Consider the following 17,975-nt stretch of genomic DNA (forward strand, 5'->3'; position numbering starts at 1 on the left):
CTATTTTAGGTATCATAAAGCATATGTTAGATTAGGGGTGGGCACGATCCAGTTTTAATCGAGAATTAGAATTGAAACCGAACTATTCATTCGGTGTGATTTCGTTTGATTTTAACTAAAAATGATCATTAAAACTGAACCAAGATTTTGCAGTACGAAGTAATCAAATACTAATTACTTGTGTCATTATTGGATTGCTTTGCTTGCTATGTTCTTATATTCTCATCACAATTGTGCTAAATCTTGAATTGTTTATAAATTCTCGATTGTAAGTAAATAAAATGTTCAATATTTTCAAAGGTGGAAATTATCTTCACTTCTCGGGATGCCTAGACATGTCTAACCTCTATTAATTTTCTATTATATTATATTATAACATTTATCGAAAAGTATTAAACTCTGCTCTACACACTAAAAAGAAAGATCAAAGAGGCAATCTTGGCATTCCTAAAAATAAATAAATAAATAAATAAATAAATAAACTAATTAAGGATTAAAGAGGCAAAATCTTTGGAAAGTTTTTCAATAATGAAATGAAGGCACGAGAAAATCACGTGCGAGTGTTAGAAGAGTTCCACGCCTTTTCCTCGGTTAAGGGCCAAGCGAAGCGAGGACCACTAATTTCAATTTATCGCCGTGGTTTTTCATTTCCTCGGTACTCCTTCCTTCATCTTTCCCTTCAAAATCGCCGATCCTAGTTCTCAGGTTCCGACCGCTCCGATTTTTTCTCTCAGCTCCCAGAACAACAAAGTAGGACTTGTGTCTCTCAGACCATATTATACAACCAGGTGCTCTCTCTCTCTCTCTCTCTCTCTCTCTCAGCTCAAATCCTCAAGAACAACATGAGCTCATTTATAGTAATTAATAATGATATAACTCAGTTTTGATTTGTGCCGAGTTGAGTAGAAGTTATTTCTGAAGCTCTATAATGATATAATTTTCATTTAGTAACTGACCTATTTATTAATACTTATTTAAAAAGACTTTTGTGTTTTGTTTTGCTAAGCTACTCATGCATGATGCTGATGATTTACAAGTTAGGTGCTGTTAAGGTGAATAGTTTTGTGGGTTATTGGGAAATTAACATAAAGAGGAAGCTAACTGTATGGAAAATAAAATCTAAAAGACAATTTCCCAATTTGAGTGGAACACTGAAATGATCTGTTCATAAGCTAAAGACCATTTTGGTCAGTCTTTGCAGGCAACAATGCTCATTCATAAGGCTATCAAGCCTGAGTCAATGGATTGGTTGGTTCATTTGTGATGGGATACTTTCAAATTTAAGCTTGTGCCATAGGATTTAAAGTTCGGAAAACCAAAAGAGGATATATGTTTTCTATAAAGTTTTCTCGATCTAAAATTGAAGAATTTGCTGCCTAAAGATTCAGGGTAGTGCTTGATTTAATTGCCAGAGTTTATTTATTCGGATGGATCATAAGTTCATAGGTGATGAGATAATAAAAGTTCCCCAAGTAATCATAGTGACACAAAGAAGGGTGCATGTATAACTGGTCTTGTACTGTATTACTGACTTCATTCGTATCAGTACAGCACAGAGGTGTGATCCATGGAAATTCGTCTTTTATTTGCTTATACAGAAAAAACAAACAAACGAACAAGTTGCGAAGATGTATTTTATATCAATTAATGTCTGCATTTTGGTGCATTGCTTCTATGGAGATAAAGGAATTGAGATTTAATTAAAACTTAGATAATGCGAAGGAGGGGGTTGCAAAGTTATGAAAACAGGTAAGAAATGCATACTATGATTAATTTAGCATGCTTTGGTGCTTGCTTTTTACCATGCAAGGTTAAGCAAGTATTGGGAAGGCAAGTGGATGTTCTAGCATCTCTTAGATTGTCAAGCAAGAAGCCATTTCAAACTAATTGTTGTTTTGTTTTATTACATCAAATTATTTCTTTTTTAACAATTAATTTACTTTCTGTAAATTTAATTTTCATTTCAATGGAAAAACGAATAATTGTTGAATTTTTTTAAATGTCGAAGATAATGGTTCGAGGAAGAGATGCCTGTTGGGAGCACTGTATCCTTGTTGATGCAACAAAACAGAAGGTTAGGTGTAATTATTGTCAGCGGGAGTTCAGTGGAGGGGTATATAGGATGAAGTTTCACTTAGCTCAAATAAAAAACAAAGATATAGTCCCCTGCACAGAAGTCCCGACCGATGTGCGAGATCACATTTTAAGTATATTAAGCACTCCCAAGAAACAGAAAACTCCCAAGAAACCAAAGGTGGATAAGGCACTTGCAGCCAATGGTCAACAGAATAGCTCCTCTGCTAGTGGTGGCTTCCAACCTAACCATGGGTCTAGTGGACAGAATGGAAGCACCTGTCCATCTTTGTTATTCGCATGCCCTTCACCAATTGCACACCTACCAGTTGATGATGTTCAAAAGCAAAAGCAGGATGTGGCTGATAAAAAAATTGCTGTGTTCTTCTTCCACAACTCTATCCCTTTTAGTGCTGCTAAATCCATATATTATCAGGAAATGGTGGATGCTGTGGCAGAGTGTGGGTTGGACTACAAAGCCCCGAGCTATGAAAGCCTGAGATCTACTCTATTGGAAAAAGTGAAAGGTGATATAAATGATTGTTACAAGAAATATAGAGATGAATGGAAAGAAACAGGCTGCACTATCTTATGTGATAGCTGGTCTGATGATAGGAACAAATCACTTGTAATATTCTCGGTTACATACCCTAAAGGGACCCTTTTTCTGAAGTCAGTCGATGTATCAGGTCATGAAGATGATGCTACTTACTTGTTTGAGCTGATTGAGTCTGTCGTCTTGGAGGTTGGTATCGAACATGTTGTCCAAGTTATAACGAATACTTCTGCCAGTTATGTTTATGCGGGAAGGCTTCTTATGGCCAAGTACAATTCATTGTTTTGGTCTCCTTGTGCTTCTTATTGTATTAATAAGATGCTGGAGGATATTGGTAAACAGGAGTGGGTGAGCACAGTTCTGGAAGAGGCAAAGACCATTACAAGGTTCATATATAGCCACGCATGGACTTTGAGTATGATGAGAAAGTTCAAAGGTGGAAGGGAATTGCTAAGGCCAAAAATTACTAGATTTGTGACTAATTTCCTCACCTTGAGGTCCATTGTGATTCAGGAGGACAATTTAAAGCACATGTTTTCTCATACAGAATGGTCATCTTCAGTATACAGTAGACGCCCTGAGGCTCAAGCAATTAAGTCCTTGTTGTATTTAGAGAGATTTTGGAAGTATGCACAAGAAGCTGTGAGTATTTCTGAACCGCTACTTAAAATCCTTAGAGTTGTTGATGGGGACATGCCAGCTATGGGGTACATGTATGAAGGAATAGAGAGGGCAAAGGTTGCAATAAAGACTCATTACAAGGGTATCGAAGAGAAATATATGCTGCTCTGGGATATAATTGATCGGAGATGGAATATGCAGCTTCACTCGTCCTTACATGCAGCGGCAGCCTCCCTTAATCCTTCGATATTCTACAGTCCAAACTTTAAGATCGATTTGAAGGTGAGAAATGGATTTCAAGACACTATGTTAAAGATGGCTACCACACAAGAAGATAAGATGGATATAACTAAAGAGCATCCTATGTATGTCAATGCACAAGGTGCACTTGGGACTGATTTTGCAATCATGGGAAGGACACTGAATGCCCCAGGTATGTAAATGTTCAGCTGTTAGAAAATTTGAAACATAATACTATTGAAACAGAAACTTTTTGAAAGATGTGCCAGTCATATGATAGGATCTTCTGTTTTCCTCTCAATCACTGGACCTGATTGTGGTTGCATTGTAGCAGTTTGTGTGGCATATTCTGCAATTTGGTTACTTCATTGTTTGAAAGCTTTGCTATTGGTCACTGTTCAGAAGAGAATTTGAGTGTTAACGAGAAATAGAATTTTAGAATGAAAGGAATATGTCAAACATGTCCGACAGACCAGTTTTAAGTGTTAAACATATCTATTCCCTCTCAAACTGGCTCTTTGTGCACTTGGGGCACTGATTGTTGGTGTTCCCCATCATCTAGCTTAGGACTATAGCTCTTGTTTATTATGTGTGCATTTTCTTTAAGACATGGAGTTTTTATGTAACATGCCGTCATGCATCTACAGGTGACTGGTGGGCAGGTTATGGTTATGAAATCCCGACACTCCAGCGGTTTGCAATACGGATTCTAAGCCAACCTTGTAGCTCCCATTGGTGCTGTTGGAACTGGACCACCTTTGAGAGCCTACATAGCAAGAAACGCAACCGACCAGAGCTGGAAAAATTCAATGACCTGGTTTTTGTGCATTGCAATCTTTGGTTGCAATCCATTTATCAGAAGAGGGATGGAAAATGCAAACCCATAGCGTTTGATGAAATAGATGTTGGCTCTGATGAATGGCCTACTGAGTTGGATTCTCCTGCTCCACTCTTGGATGATTCATGGTTGGACAACTTACCCCTTGGGTGATACATGTATGTGTGTGCATGTATGTGTCTAATTATGTAATTTTGTATGATAATATTATAATCAGTGGTTGATATTGACACTCTAAGACCATCTCCAACTATGGGAGGTCAAACCTAAAATTTGAGATTTTTAGCCCAAAACCTTCTCCAACCCATGTATTTGGAGGGGGTTAATTTGAGTGGACTGAAAAATGGGGTGGAATTTCGCCTCCGATTCCAGTCCAGGCAGAATTTTTGTGGGGCTCATTTCGCAAAAGACAAGAGACACGTGAGGCCACATTTGAAGCAAATGATGGTTTGTTGAAGCAAATGACGGTTTGTTGCCCACTACCCCAAGTTGCTGGCCACTTGTCAAAGCCTAGGCAACTTAAAAATTGGACTTCTATGGCTGCATTTAAAATGGGCTTCTTTCAAATTTTTTTTTTCAAACCTAAGGCTAGAAATTAATGGCTGATATTAAATTTTGGCTGGATCAAAGGGAAAAAAATTAATCTAACAGCTAAAATTTAAATCCAAAGGTCAAAATCAGTAAATATATTATTATAAGTTGGATGCAACCTCAAAACATATCCTAAACTCTATAAATACCCATCAATTTGTTAATAAAATTATGTTTGTGAAATTTCAAAAAATTTATGTCAAAATGTTCAAAAAAATAAATCACGAAGTAACATGCAAAAATTAATTTTAAAAAAATTAACCACAACAACAAAATAGGATTATATTATTCTTTAATAATTTAATAATCGATTTGATCTACTCCTAAAGATGATATGTGAGACATAGCTAACTGCCAAACTTGGCACAATTAGAAAAGATTCTACAGCCACAGAAAGCATATATGACTTTCTTGATATGTTTTTTAATTTGTCTGAATATTAATCTAGAACAACAAAATAGGGTTGGGAAGGAGTCTAAAAAACATAAATAGTATTTTGGAGAGTGAAAATTTGAGTTTAGCCCCAACATGATTGGAGATGGTCTAATAACACTTATAATTTGATCTACTCCTAAAGATGATATGAAATGAGACATAGCTAACTGCCAAACTTGGCACAATTAGAAAAGATTCTACAGCCACAGAAAGCATATATGACTTTCTTGTTTCAACTTATTAATCTATATATCTGTTTTTTAATTTGTCTGAATATTAATCTAGATATCAAATTGGTGACGGACATCTCAAGTTCGAATCCCGTTCATTAAAAAAAAAAAAGGAAAAAACCATTTAAATTATCTTCCATTCTATACCCACAACACAATCACAGAGTCCCATTTCTGATCACAACACACGCATCATGACATCCCCTTCCTACTACAGCACCTTGCTCTCATGGCAGTCTCAAGCCAATAACACTAATATTAACCAAACATGGCTGCTCTTTGCTGTCTCCGCCGTCGCCGTCGTCTTTTGGTATGCATGGCTCTACCAAAAGTCCAAGAACACGGCCCTGCCGCTGCCTCCCGGCCCGATGGGCCTGCCCTGGTTGGGAACCTACTATCTCTCGACCCGGAACTCCACTCCTACTTCGCGGGCCTGGCTCAAGCTCACGGCCCAATCTTCAAGCTCCGCCTCGGCAACACCCTCGGAGTCGTCGTCACCTCCGCCTCCTCAGCCCGCGAGATCCTCAAAGACCATGACATCACCTTCGCCAACCGCGACGTCCCCGCCGCCGGACGGGCCGCCACGTACGGCGGAAACGATATCGTGTGGACCCCGTACGGGCCCGAGTGGCGGATGCTGAGAAAAGTCTGCGTGCTCAAGATGCTCAGCAACACGACTCTGGACTCGGTGTACGAACTCCGGCGAAAGCAGCTCCGGGAAACTGTCGGGTACTTTTACAGTCGGGTGGGGTCGCCGGTCAATGTCGGCGAGCAGATGTTCTTGAACGTGCTCAATGTTATCACGAACATGCTGTGGGGTGGGACCGTGGAGGGCGACGAGAGGGCGGGGCTGGGGGCGGAGTTCCGGGAGGTGGTGTCGGAGATGACAGAGCTTCTAGGGAAGCCCAATGTTTCGGACTTTTATCCGGGTTTGGCCCGGTTCGATTTGCAGGGCGTGGAGAAGCAGATGGGCAGGTTGGCGCGGAGGTTTGATGGGATATTCGAGAAAATAATAGATCAACGAATGAGGATTGACAAGCAAGGCCCGAAGGAGAGTAAGGATTTTTTGACGTTTTTGTTGAAGTTGAAAGACGAGGGAGGAGATTCCAAGACCCCTTTCACCATCACCCATCTCAAAGCTTTGCTCATGGTACGACTTCGTTTAACTTTCTTTTTCGGGGAAATTAACTCATCATCTTTGAAAGAAAAATTAGATCAATCTTAAGACATCTAATATTGTTGAAATAAATAGATAAACACGATTAGGGGCAGAGACACTTTCACAAGGTGGCCCTGGCTGGCCCCCCCAAAATATTTTGTACACCTCCACCAATCAATGTATCTAGTCGGCCAAATTTTGAGGGCTACATCCCTTAGAGCCCTCCTCCCTAGCCACATGTAGATGGCTGTAGTCCGGACCAATTGTTTTTTCGGACCCAGCGTTTATACTACCCAACAAGAGGAAGAATCACCTGTGGGCGTGGTTTGGGGATCAGCTCGTGCAACTGCGATCCGATGGTTGCTATTCAAGGCGCTCGCGTCAACTAACCGTTACTTTTTTTTTTCTTCTCTTTTAACGTTTTAAAATTCGTTTTTTAAAAAAAAAAAATTTGGTTTTTGAAAGTGCATCAATTTTTTCAAAATAACCATTGTGGGCTTAATTTTGTTTTTCTTATCAAAAACACCTAAAATATGTCTATAAATACCTCCAATTCTTCAAAAATGTTCACACTCATTTTATTCCACATTTCCTACAAATTTTATGACATTATCTACTTATTCAAAACTTTCCACTCTTATTATTACTTTTTTAGATCAAATCTTTTCCACACTCATTTCATTCAAACATTTCCTACAAATTTATTATCTTTAGTTATTTTGTTATTCACATTATTTGAAAAATGTCATAGATTTCGAAGCGACTGAATTGGTAACAGCACGAGTGGAAGATGTTATCTTTGCAAGGCTTTCATAAAAGTCTAAGGAGATAGCGTTGTGGGTATTAACAATACATAATAATGGAATGTATGAGTGTTATACAATAGTTCTTCTTAAAATAATACAATATGGAAGGCCCTTAAATATAGCCTTATATGGCAAGAAATGAAAAAATTAGCCATACACTATTTTTTTTAAAATTAATATTTTGGAGGGCTATATTATAGCATGTAGCTACATTTAGCACTCATGCCCGGAGATGCCCTTAATGATCGCCCCATTAAATTCATTATAGGTAATAATGTGAAGGATTTAGAAAGTAATTTACTTGATACTGCCCTTGGTAATTTGTTGGGCTTGGTCGTTTAGGGGTTGCAATCGTAATTAAATTTTCATTCAAACTTGATTGTTGGGAAGATTTTGGAGGTGAATAGAAGAAGTCCCTAGTTAAAAATTAAAACCTTAAAACTTGTTGTAAACAAATATTAATGCTTAAGCTTCCAATTGATGAAATAATGCAGCTAGACAGTGTAAACCTGGATGTTTCGTTGTTCTTGTTTCAAGTTAACCAACCAAGTCCATTAACATGATGTTCTGTAATCTGGCTGTGGGCAGGATATGGTGGTGGGTGGCAGTGACACTTCCTCCAACACAGTTGAGTTTGCATTGGCTGAGATTATGAACAAACCAGAGGTGATGAAGAAAGCCCAGCAAGAACTAGAAGCTGTAGTTGGCAAGCACAACATTGTAGAAGAGTCTCACATTCACAAATTACCCTACTTACAAGCTGTGATGAAAGAAACTCTGCGCTTGCACCCAGCCCTGCCACTGTTAGTCCCTCATTGCCCAAGTGAAACCTGCACTGTGGGAGGCTACACCATCCCGAAAGGATCCCGGATTTTCTTTAACGTGTGGGCAATACACAGGGACCCTTCCATTTGGGAAAACCCATTGGAGTTTGATCCAGAAAGGTTCTTGAACAGCAAATGGGACTATAGTGGAAATGACTTCAACTATTTCCCATTTGGATCTGGCAGAAGAATATGTGCAGGGATTGCAATGGCTGAGAGGATGGTGATGCATTCACTTGCTACACTTGTGCACTCTTTTGACTGGAAAATGCCTCAAGGACAGAAGCTGGATCTTTCAGAGAAGTTTGGAATTGTGCTGAAAAAGAAGATGCCTTTGGTTGCTGTCCCAACTCCTAGGTTATCTGATCCAGCACTCTACGAGTAGCCCAACTTCTTTTTCACCCACAAATATTTCTTGGGATAATTGTTGTGTGTATGTGTCTTTCAGAACATGGTAAAATGGGGATGAATTTATGTTGCATTATTTGGGAGTTGAGGCCCCATTACGAAGACTTATTAATCTAGATATTTTTTGCTGTCTGAATTATATCTAGATATCAAGTTGGTGGTGACAAAGCTCTCAAGTTCGAATTCCGTTTATTTTCTAGAGAGCTTTGCTTTTTTTATTTTCTTTCCGTGGGTTTGCTGTTCTCATCAAAAGATGCTTTAGGATTAGTTTGGCACTACTGTGCTTTTAAGAAAAATTGCTTCTGCTGTGCTGTGATAATAATCAACTGTGAAAAAAAATAGTTAGGCATTTGGTAAACTGTATTCGAAAAACTGCTGTAAGTAGTCAAAGTGTTTCGTAAATTTTTATCAGAAGTGCTTTTAGTGTGTATAATGACCAAAAAGAACATGAAGATGAAATTGTTTATTTTATTTCTTCATTCTTTTTCTACTTTAAAAAAAAAAAACATAAATTGTTTTCTTTTTTTAATTTACACTTTTTTTATCAAAAAATTTAATCTAAAAATATTTTTATATTAATAAAATAAAAATTGTTATATTAATAAAATATAAAAATATAAAAATATATGTACAAAATTAAAATTAAAAACAAACAAACCCATCACCGTACCCGCCCCATCTCTCTCTCTCTCCCCCCATTCTCTTCTCCATCGCCTCAAAACACCGGGGAAAAAAAACTCAGATCAAGAATTTTAAAACCAAATACTCAATCCAAACCCATATCAAGAGAGGTTTGAGTTCATGGTCCTTTGCTTTATGTATGTGAGTGGGATTGTAAGATTGGATTTTATTTTGGTGGGAAGCTGGGGGTTTGATTTTTTTTGGCTGGACATGACGGAGTGGGGAAGCTGGGATTTGGATCTTTTGTTGCATGGTTTGGTAGTTGGTAAATTCATTGAAGGTAAGGTTTGCTTTATCGTTTATTTTATAATTTATATGTTTACAGAGTTATCACTTCTCTGTTTTTCTCTTGCTCTCAAATCTTAGATTTTGAACTATTCTTCAAGGTTGTAGGGGCTTCTTCTTCGATTGAGTATGGATTCTTCTTTGATTTGATGGGCTTCTTCTTCCCCTCAGCCTGAGGCGCAGGTGGGCTGTCCAAATCTGGAGTGGGAGCAGATGCCGGAGACTTGTGCTTAGTGGGAGTTGCAGCTGACGGTGAAGTAGTGGGTGTTTGTTTCCTCAAATGGGTTGGCTTCAATTTTGTCTGGTTGAATCTTTATGAAGCAGAGCAAGTTGGTGCATTTGCTCTGAAGCTGATGAAAAGGTTGAGGCTTTCTTGTTAATTCAGTTTTGTTTATACCCAAATGAACAGCCAATAAGCATCGGACACTTGGATCAATTTATAGCTATGGAAGCCTTCGGCACCTAGCTATAGTTCGTCCTACCGATCGCGTGATTAGGGCAACTCCACTGCAAGGGGCACGTGGCAGTCCCACAATTGGAGTCCACAGTCCCACATCGAAATTCTAGACAATTTGCACACCTCCCAAGGCCTATAAAAGAGGACAACTATCTCAACTAGGAGGTAATCAATCGAACTTACGGCATCTGCCTATTGATCTGTAATTCAATCTTACTAAATCCACTTACTTAAGCGGAGAGCCTTCGGTATCGCCGGTGCCCTAGGTCTTACCGAGCGTTTGTTATCTTGCAGATTAAACGCCCTACCAAGACCCATAGCATACCGAAGGAATAAACATCACTAAGTTGCGTGGGAAAGTGCCGAATCATTTTTCTGCGTCAACAGTTTGACGCCGTCTATGAGAAATTTGAATTGGTACAAGAAGAAGACGAAGTAGTAGTGGTAGTATGAGAAGCTTGAATTATGCTCAGGGTCCACTGACGATGGAGAAGAACTGAAGACCCATGAGAAGTTTTGTGAACCAAGTATGGTTCTTGAATTTGTGAAGTGGGTTATCTGGGAAAACAAAAGAAAATCCCACCAAGCCTCTGCTTGAGTTTTTGCAAGGTGGTTTGTTCTGGTGTTGATTAGAAGAACTCAGCTGGTATTTAGGAGATATTTGTGCTGATAGTCTTTGGCTTCCAGTGGATGTGCAATCATGTCTTCCAGGATTCCATTTCCACAGCACTTTCATCAGGATGTTCTTCATTATTTCCAAATGTGTGGGCTCCACTCAAGACTTTACACAAGACCTCTTATATTTGATCTTATCAATTTTGGTCAGATAACTTATTGGTCGCTCGTTGTCACTACCTACCTACCTGTCAACTTTCCACTCAAACCCGATCAAACTTCTCCCATTCCCTCAACTCAAATCCCATTGCTGATCACAAAACGCACACCATGGCATCTGATTCTTATTACAGCACCTTCTTCTCATGGCAGTTTCAAGCCCTTTACACAAATATTGACCAAACATGGCTGGCCTTTGTCGTCTCCGATGTCGCCGTCTCCTTTTGGTACACATGGCTTTACAAAAAGTCCAAGAATGCAACACCGCCGCTGCCACCTGGTCCGATAGGACTGCCATTGGTCGGGAACCTGTTATCTCTCGACTCGGAACTCCACTCCTTCTTCGCAGGGCTGGCCCAATCCCACGGCCCAATCTTCAAGCTCCGCCTCGGCAACACCCTCGTTGTCGTCGTCACCTCCCCTTCCTTAGCCCGCGAGATCCTCAAATACCATGACGTCACCTTCAACTAACTGCTTATTTTATTTCATTCTTGAATGCTATTTTATTATTACAACAAAGATTCATCCAAATCAACAACACCCCATCTCAACCCTCAATCCAACCAAACAAACGTCACAAGCAAAGCTTGGAAAAATAAAAAGGGAAGAAAGGAAAGAAAACCCAAAGCCAGGCAACAACAAGAAGCATGAATATATTCATATACGAAAATATGGAAGATATCTCAACAGCAACAGAGCCTTTCAAAAACATGTAAAAAGCAAAGTACCCATTACAGAATAAGGTCACATGGTTATAGAAAACGATGTCAACATGGTTATGGAAATTGAAAAAGAATTACTATATCAATAGATGCCAGCATGGTTATAGAAAACGAATACAAAATTTTTTTACCAGCAAAGAAAACATAGCATGGCATATATTTGATACATACAATAAACGCAAGAAGACATAGCACGAGAAGGAAGCAATACCTTATTCACGAAGAGCTATTTATCTTCACGAAGAACTGTTCATCTTCTCTAGTAGAAAGAAAAAAATCTCACGTGAAAAGTCTGACGGGTTATGGTGAGATTTTTTTTAGGGTTTGGTATTTATACCTCCCACTAAAAAGTCACACAAATTCTTTCTTTAAAAAAAATCCTTCGAAATTAGCAAGTTTTGAATACCAAAAGACTTTTTGTTATTTGTTTAAAGTCTTGATTGAATACCACTAGATTTGGACACTCTCTTTAAAAAATCCTAATAGTCCTTATTGAATACCACAAGACTTGTTTAGATTATTTAAAAGTCTTAATTGAATACCACAAGATTTATTTATCCCAAAATAGTCTTTTAAAATCCTAATTGAATACACCTCCCTAAGATTGTGTTGTCTCTGGAGTCCAAAAAGAATCAAGACTCTTCCTCCGTCCTAAACCAAAGACTTTTTCTTTCATAACCAGCATATTTTTAGAAAATGGACAAAAGCTATTTCATACTTGTTGGAATAAAAAAAATCACAAAAAAAAAATTGAAACGTGGGTTGGATAAGCCCCATGATTTTGATATTTGTTATTAGCCACATCTAACAAGCAGAAAGTTGAGGGTAGAGAAGTAGGGGTCTAAACCAATGAAAACTCTTAAGAGAGGTTAGTGGCTCCTATTTTTGGGGGGCTGATTATTCAGTTTTCATACACTAAGAAGGCCCTTGGTTTATAAAAAGGACAGCAAAAAGAAAAAGAAGAAAAAAAAAAAAAGAAAGGAGAAAAGAAACAACAGAAGAAGAAAACTACTGCAGAAATTTTTTTTTTACAAGAGCACAGACACAAGAGAATACTTTTCACAGGTATACTGAGTCTTTCAATTAGTTCTTATTGGGTGGCAACCCTCAAATCAAACTCTTGGATGATAAATCCATAATGGGTGGCAACCCTCAAATCATCTTCTTGGATAATGAATCCATATTGGGTGGCAACCCTCAAATCAAACTCTTGGATGATAAATCCATAATGGGTGGCAACCCTCAAATCATTTTCTTGGATGATAAATCCATAGTGGGTGGCAACCCTTAAATCATACATATGAACGGAAAAGCCATGAGAGGATTCCAGTCCAACAAAGCTCTGCCGAGCAAAAGGAAATCCTCTGAAACAAAAATGGTGTTCTAAGGGTTAATTCCATAATGCACAAAAAAAAAGGGTGTGAACTACCTCTTGGACTCTCTGGCCACTCTTCTCCATCTCTGTATGAGAAACTTTTCTCTGAGTAAACTACATAAAAAAAAAGAAGATGAAAAGGAAGTTAGTCATGAAGAAAAGAATATACAGAAAAAAAAAAGTTCCTTTTCAAGAAAATCTATACGCCACTTTGTGTTTCTAAAAAAAAAAAAGATGAAGCAGCCTTGTTTTTCTTTTACCGGAGGAGAGATAGCCATCGAAAGGAAAAAGGTTGAAGACAGCACATTTATTTATTTTTATTTTGTATGGGCTGGGTAGAGAAGAAGAAAAGTCAAAAGAAAAAGAAAAAGGAAAAAGGAAGAAGGTGACTGACACCACTTTGTTAGAGATTGGAAGAAAAGATAAAAAAAGGACATAAGAAACTTGTTGTTGCAGAGAAAAAAAGTGGAAAAAGACAAAAAAATCTGAAACCTCTTGATATGTTGCGGCAGTTTTTCTTCTGGTTTTCTCTTTTTGTTTGTAAAGGCTCTGTACTGATTGTGACTTCGTGTACTCTTTTAAAGACTGAACAATAACAATGTTTGCTCTTAATTCGTACTGATCACAAGTATGCCAGATAAATATGGGACTGCAAGGTCTGATTTTACTTGGAAACAAACTCTACAAAGAGTTAGATATCTATCAGGTTGTTTCAATCGCTTGCTGGACCAAAGCTCTTCTGGGCTCCTTGTTCGTGGGCCAACTATCAACAAATATCAAAGGCCCGAGATAGAAAAATGGGCTGTAAAAAATAATTGCCCATTAACTCTCAAAAGTCCATAGTATTTAATGGATGATCCAAATAATTACTTATTAAATTTATATAGGCCCAGATTTCCTGTCATCTGGTTAATGGATTAATTCAACCATCCTCATTGCTATATTTGGGTCCAAGTCCAAATAATGTTAATTTTAGAAAATTAGTGGGTTAATTAAAATTGCTCATTATTTTTCTTGGACATTAACAAAAAGGAAAAATGGTACAAAACCATCCAATTGTTCCCATGGGTCATCTACCCATAAAAATTCCAATGAGATTAAATTCAAATATCTCAAACACAAATTCTCAATTATTGGGCCACACTTACCCATTAATTTCCAATTTTTCCCATAGGTCATCTATCTATGAAAATCTTCAAATCGTCTCAAAGACACCAACTCTAAATTATTGGGCCATACTTACCCATTAATTTCTAAATTTTGGAACTACGCTGGTTTGATCCCATCAAGGGTACGTAGGCAGTCTAGCATCCCAATAGACGCAACCGCAGCCAAATCCCCACAAATTAAAAATCTGCCTTTACACAAATCAATTTGGAACTACGCCGGTTTGATCCCATCAAGGGTACGTAGGCAGTCTAGCATCCTAATAGACGCAACCGCAACCAAATCCCCACAAATTAAATATCCACCTTTACACAAATCAAGTCCGAACTACGTTGGTTTGATCCCTTTGAAAGGATACGTAGGCAATCTAGAGATTCAATCTAGATGCAACCATCCCAAACACAACTCCATATCGAATCCCTGGCTTATTCAGCTAAATTCACTCAAACACCTCTCAATCAAATTCATTCAAATTCCCCATTTTTGCAATGAGTCATCTATTCATTGCGAATTTTTGAACTACGAGTGGCTTGATTCCTGCAAAGGATACGTAGGCACCCTGAGGTTGGATTTGGGAGCACCCGCAAAACCAAACACACACACATTCTGTTTCTTTATGATGGAATCAAAGGGTTTTTCCCTTGTAGCAAGGGATTGTAATTAAGAGACTTGTGTCTTGAATGGGTCGAACCTAAAATAATAAAACCCCATTAATTGATTAGTGGTGGTGAAATTACGTTGGGAGGTTCATATTTTCCTTCAACATAATTTTTCCCCATTAATTGATTACTGGTGGTGAAATTATGCTTGGAGGTTCACATTTTTCTTCAATAGTACTTGTGATTATTTTTCATCTTTCCTAGAAATTCCTTATCTCAACTACAACCATTTTTACAAAATGCTTTTGGTTTTTTGCTTCAAATTCCTTGAATTTTCTTCTGGATATTTTGTTCGGTGGGTTCAAGGTTGACAATTTTTCTGGCAAAATATATAGCACTTATCTATTATTTTATCTGGTGGAGTTCAAAAAAAAAAAAAAAAAAAAACCCCTCTATATATGAGTTTTGGTAACCTTTCATTTACAATAAGGCCAATTAAAATGTTGAAGCTAATGTGGTCACCATGGTGGGATGTTGATGAAGCAAAATTTGTGACCCCTTTAGCCCTACTGTTTACTCTCTTCTAGTACCTGTTGACTTGGAAATAGTCAAGGAAACCAACAACTCCATTGCCACCAGGCCCTCGTGGCCTGCCCCTGCTAGGGTACCTTCCCTCTTTAGGTACCGACCTTCACTACGACTTCACAAACTTGGCAAAAATCTACGGCCCTATTTACAAACTCAAGCTGGGTAGCAAACTACGCTTTGTGATCTCATCACCAACTCTTGTGAAACAAGTGCTTCGTGACCACGAAACTATATTTTCCAATCGCGACGCCACCGTTGCTGCACAGATTGCATCATACGGTGGGACCGACATCGCGTTTGCACCATATGGACCGGATTGGAGGAAGTTGCGGAAGGTAGTCATGAACCACACGCTCAGTAATGCCAACATTGATGCTTGCTATGCTTTGAGGAAAGAAGAGGTGGACAGGTCTATCAGCCATATTTATGGAAAAGTTGGCACCCCAATTGATTTTGGGGAGGTGGCATTTTTGACCAGCATCAACACACTCAAGCGCTTGGTATGGAGCGGAACGCTGCAGGAAGAGAAGGGAGCAACTGATGTTGGGGTTGAGTTGAGGAAGGTGGTGACAGAAATCATAGGGTTGCTTGTTAAACCAAACGTTTCAGACTTTTTTCCTATGCTTGCCAGGTTTGATATACAAGGGATTAGGAGGCGACAACAGAAGGCTATTTCTGTCACTGAAAAGATCATCAGTTCTGCCATTGAAATCCAGATGAGTATGCCTCCATCCAAAAATGAGGGGCTACAGAAAAAACATGGAAGGAAGGACTTGTTGGAGTTCCTTTTGGAGCTGCATAATAAGGATAGTGCAACACTCACAATGCAAGAAATCAAGGCCTTGCTCACGGTACCTACAATATCCATTTCGTTTTTTCTTTTTTCTTTTTTGTGGGTAAAGACAAGATCCATATCTCATTTATTCTTTCAGGTTCTTTATTTTTACTTGAGGAAACATTGTAGGGTCCAATACAACAATCCGAATCATTCATTCAAAGATTATCCTTGCAAGAAATTAGTAAAATTGGAAACCATTACAACATGGAATTGTTTGTGATCAACAAAATAGTTGATTCCAATGGTTCAAAGAAACACTAAAACTACAACTATCAATTGAGTGGTCAAATGATATCAAATTCAAGAGATTTTTTGCAAGAATAATCTTTGAAGGAATAGCTAAAAACTAGATGGATCAGATTATAAAAATACAATATAGATGAGCCCTACAAGGGTGTCCCTCAAATAGGAATCTCTCCGTTGAAATTCTGTGTATATACAAATACCAAATAAGTGATCAAAATTTCGAGTATATTGGACCTTTTTTTTTTCTTCATATTATTCACTTTCAATAAATATGTGGTATTAGAATAAATGTTTCGACATTAATTCATGAATCATATATATTCAGTTTATTAGGTGTGACTAACAAGCTTGTCGTCTAATTGTGTACTTTTTATTACTAAAATTGAAAGAAGTTTTAAATTCGAATTCTCCTCTTTGATTACTAAGTTGTTTTGAATTGTTTAATAGGACGTTATCACGGGTGGAAGTGACACCACCACAACAATGATGGAATGGGTGATGACTGAGCTGATGCAGAATCAAGAAGAAATGAGAAGAGTTCAAGAAGGATTAACAGAAATTGTGGGGTTGAATAACTTGGTGGAAGATTTCATTTGCCCAAATTACATTACTTAGATGCTGTCATCAAGGAGAGATTCAGATTGCACCCTGCACTGCCCCTGCTAGTGCCACGTCGCGTAACTCAATCTACCACCCTTGGAGGCTACACAATACCAAAAGGTTCAAGTTTTTCTCTAAACATCTGGGCCAATCATAGAGACCAAAGTGTGTGGGAGAGTCCCTTGGAATTTAGGCCCCAGAGGTTCCTAAACGACCCAAGCAAGTTTAATTACAAGGACAGTAGGTCTGAATTTCTTCCATTGGGGTCCGGTAGAAGAATATGTATAGGGATGCCCTTGGGAGAGAGGATGCTTATCCATGTGCTGGCTTCATTCTTGCATTTGTTTGAGTGGAGGTTGCCCCATGGAGCAAAGCCTGATCTTTCAGAGTCATTTGGGGTTTTTGACAAGGAAACTGAATCCATTAGTTGGAGCTCTACCCAGGTTGTCTAAATTGGAGCTCTACCCTTAGATTAGTTAGTGTTCATGTCTCCATAAACGTGTGTGTGCATATCGTTGTAAGAAAAATAAATGGAGAAAGTATGGAAACTGAAATCAATTTTGTGTCATGTGGCTCATCTCATTTCACAAGTGAGATCTTGTTGCACTCATTCTTGGTTTCTTCTGTCAATTAAATTTTACAGTTCGTAGTGTAATTACTAGCAATAATGCATTCGAGTAAAACTACAAGAAAAAACACAATTGGCGACGAGCACCTTTGGTCGCCAAAGGTTCTATTTTGGTCGTCATGGGCAATGCATGACCAAATACTTTGTCACCCCGGGTCGTCGGTGAAAGTGCGT

At 38.4% G+C, this 17,975-nt stretch overlaps 2 protein-coding genes, 1 long non-coding RNA gene and 1 pseudogene across 3 annotated transcripts; all 4 read left to right on the forward strand.

Moving 5' to 3' along the window:
- Positions 1 to 646: 646 nt before the first annotated feature.
- On the forward strand, positions 647 to 4,621 carry LOC103337251 (uncharacterized). Its single transcript, XM_008240415.3, has 3 exons — positions 647 to 788; positions 2,009 to 3,683; positions 4,138 to 4,621. Exons 2-3 carry the CDS (start codon positions 2,012 to 2,014, stop codon positions 4,479 to 4,481), a joined length of 2,016 nt encoding a protein of 671 aa, XP_008238637.3. The 5' UTR covers positions 647 to 788; positions 2,009 to 2,011; the 3' UTR covers positions 4,482 to 4,621.
- Positions 4,622 to 5,727: 1,106 nt separating this feature from the next.
- On the forward strand, positions 5,728 to 8,980 carry LOC148915664 (flavonoid 3'-monooxygenase CYP75B137-like). The gene is made up of 2 exons (XM_089041704.1): positions 5,728 to 6,734; positions 8,138 to 8,980. Exons 1-2 carry the CDS (start codon positions 5,853 to 5,855, stop codon positions 8,756 to 8,758), a joined length of 1,503 nt encoding a protein of 500 aa, XP_088897830.1. The 5' UTR covers positions 5,728 to 5,852; the 3' UTR covers positions 8,759 to 8,980.
- A 466-nt stretch (positions 8,981 to 9,446) lies between these two features.
- On the forward strand, positions 9,447 to 11,557 carry LOC148915665 (uncharacterized). Its single transcript, XR_016122162.1, has 3 exons — positions 9,447 to 9,742; positions 9,849 to 10,369; positions 10,499 to 11,557. It is a non-coding gene; the product is annotated as an uncharacterized LOC148915665 (long non-coding RNA).
- Positions 11,558 to 13,778: 2,221 nt separating this feature from the next.
- LOC103337254 (labd-13Z-ene-9,15,16-triol synthase, chloroplastic-like) lies at positions 13,779 to 17,644 on the forward strand (annotated as a pseudogene).
- The last annotated feature ends 331 nt before the right edge of the window (positions 17,645 to 17,975 follow it).

The sequence above is a fragment of the Prunus mume genome, linkage group LG7, assembly GCF_029339155.1.
Source record: "Prunus mume cultivar Tortuosa linkage group LG7, ASM2933915v1, whole genome shotgun sequence".
Classification (NCBI taxonomy): Eukaryota; Viridiplantae; Streptophyta; class Magnoliopsida; order Rosales; family Rosaceae; genus Prunus; species Prunus mume.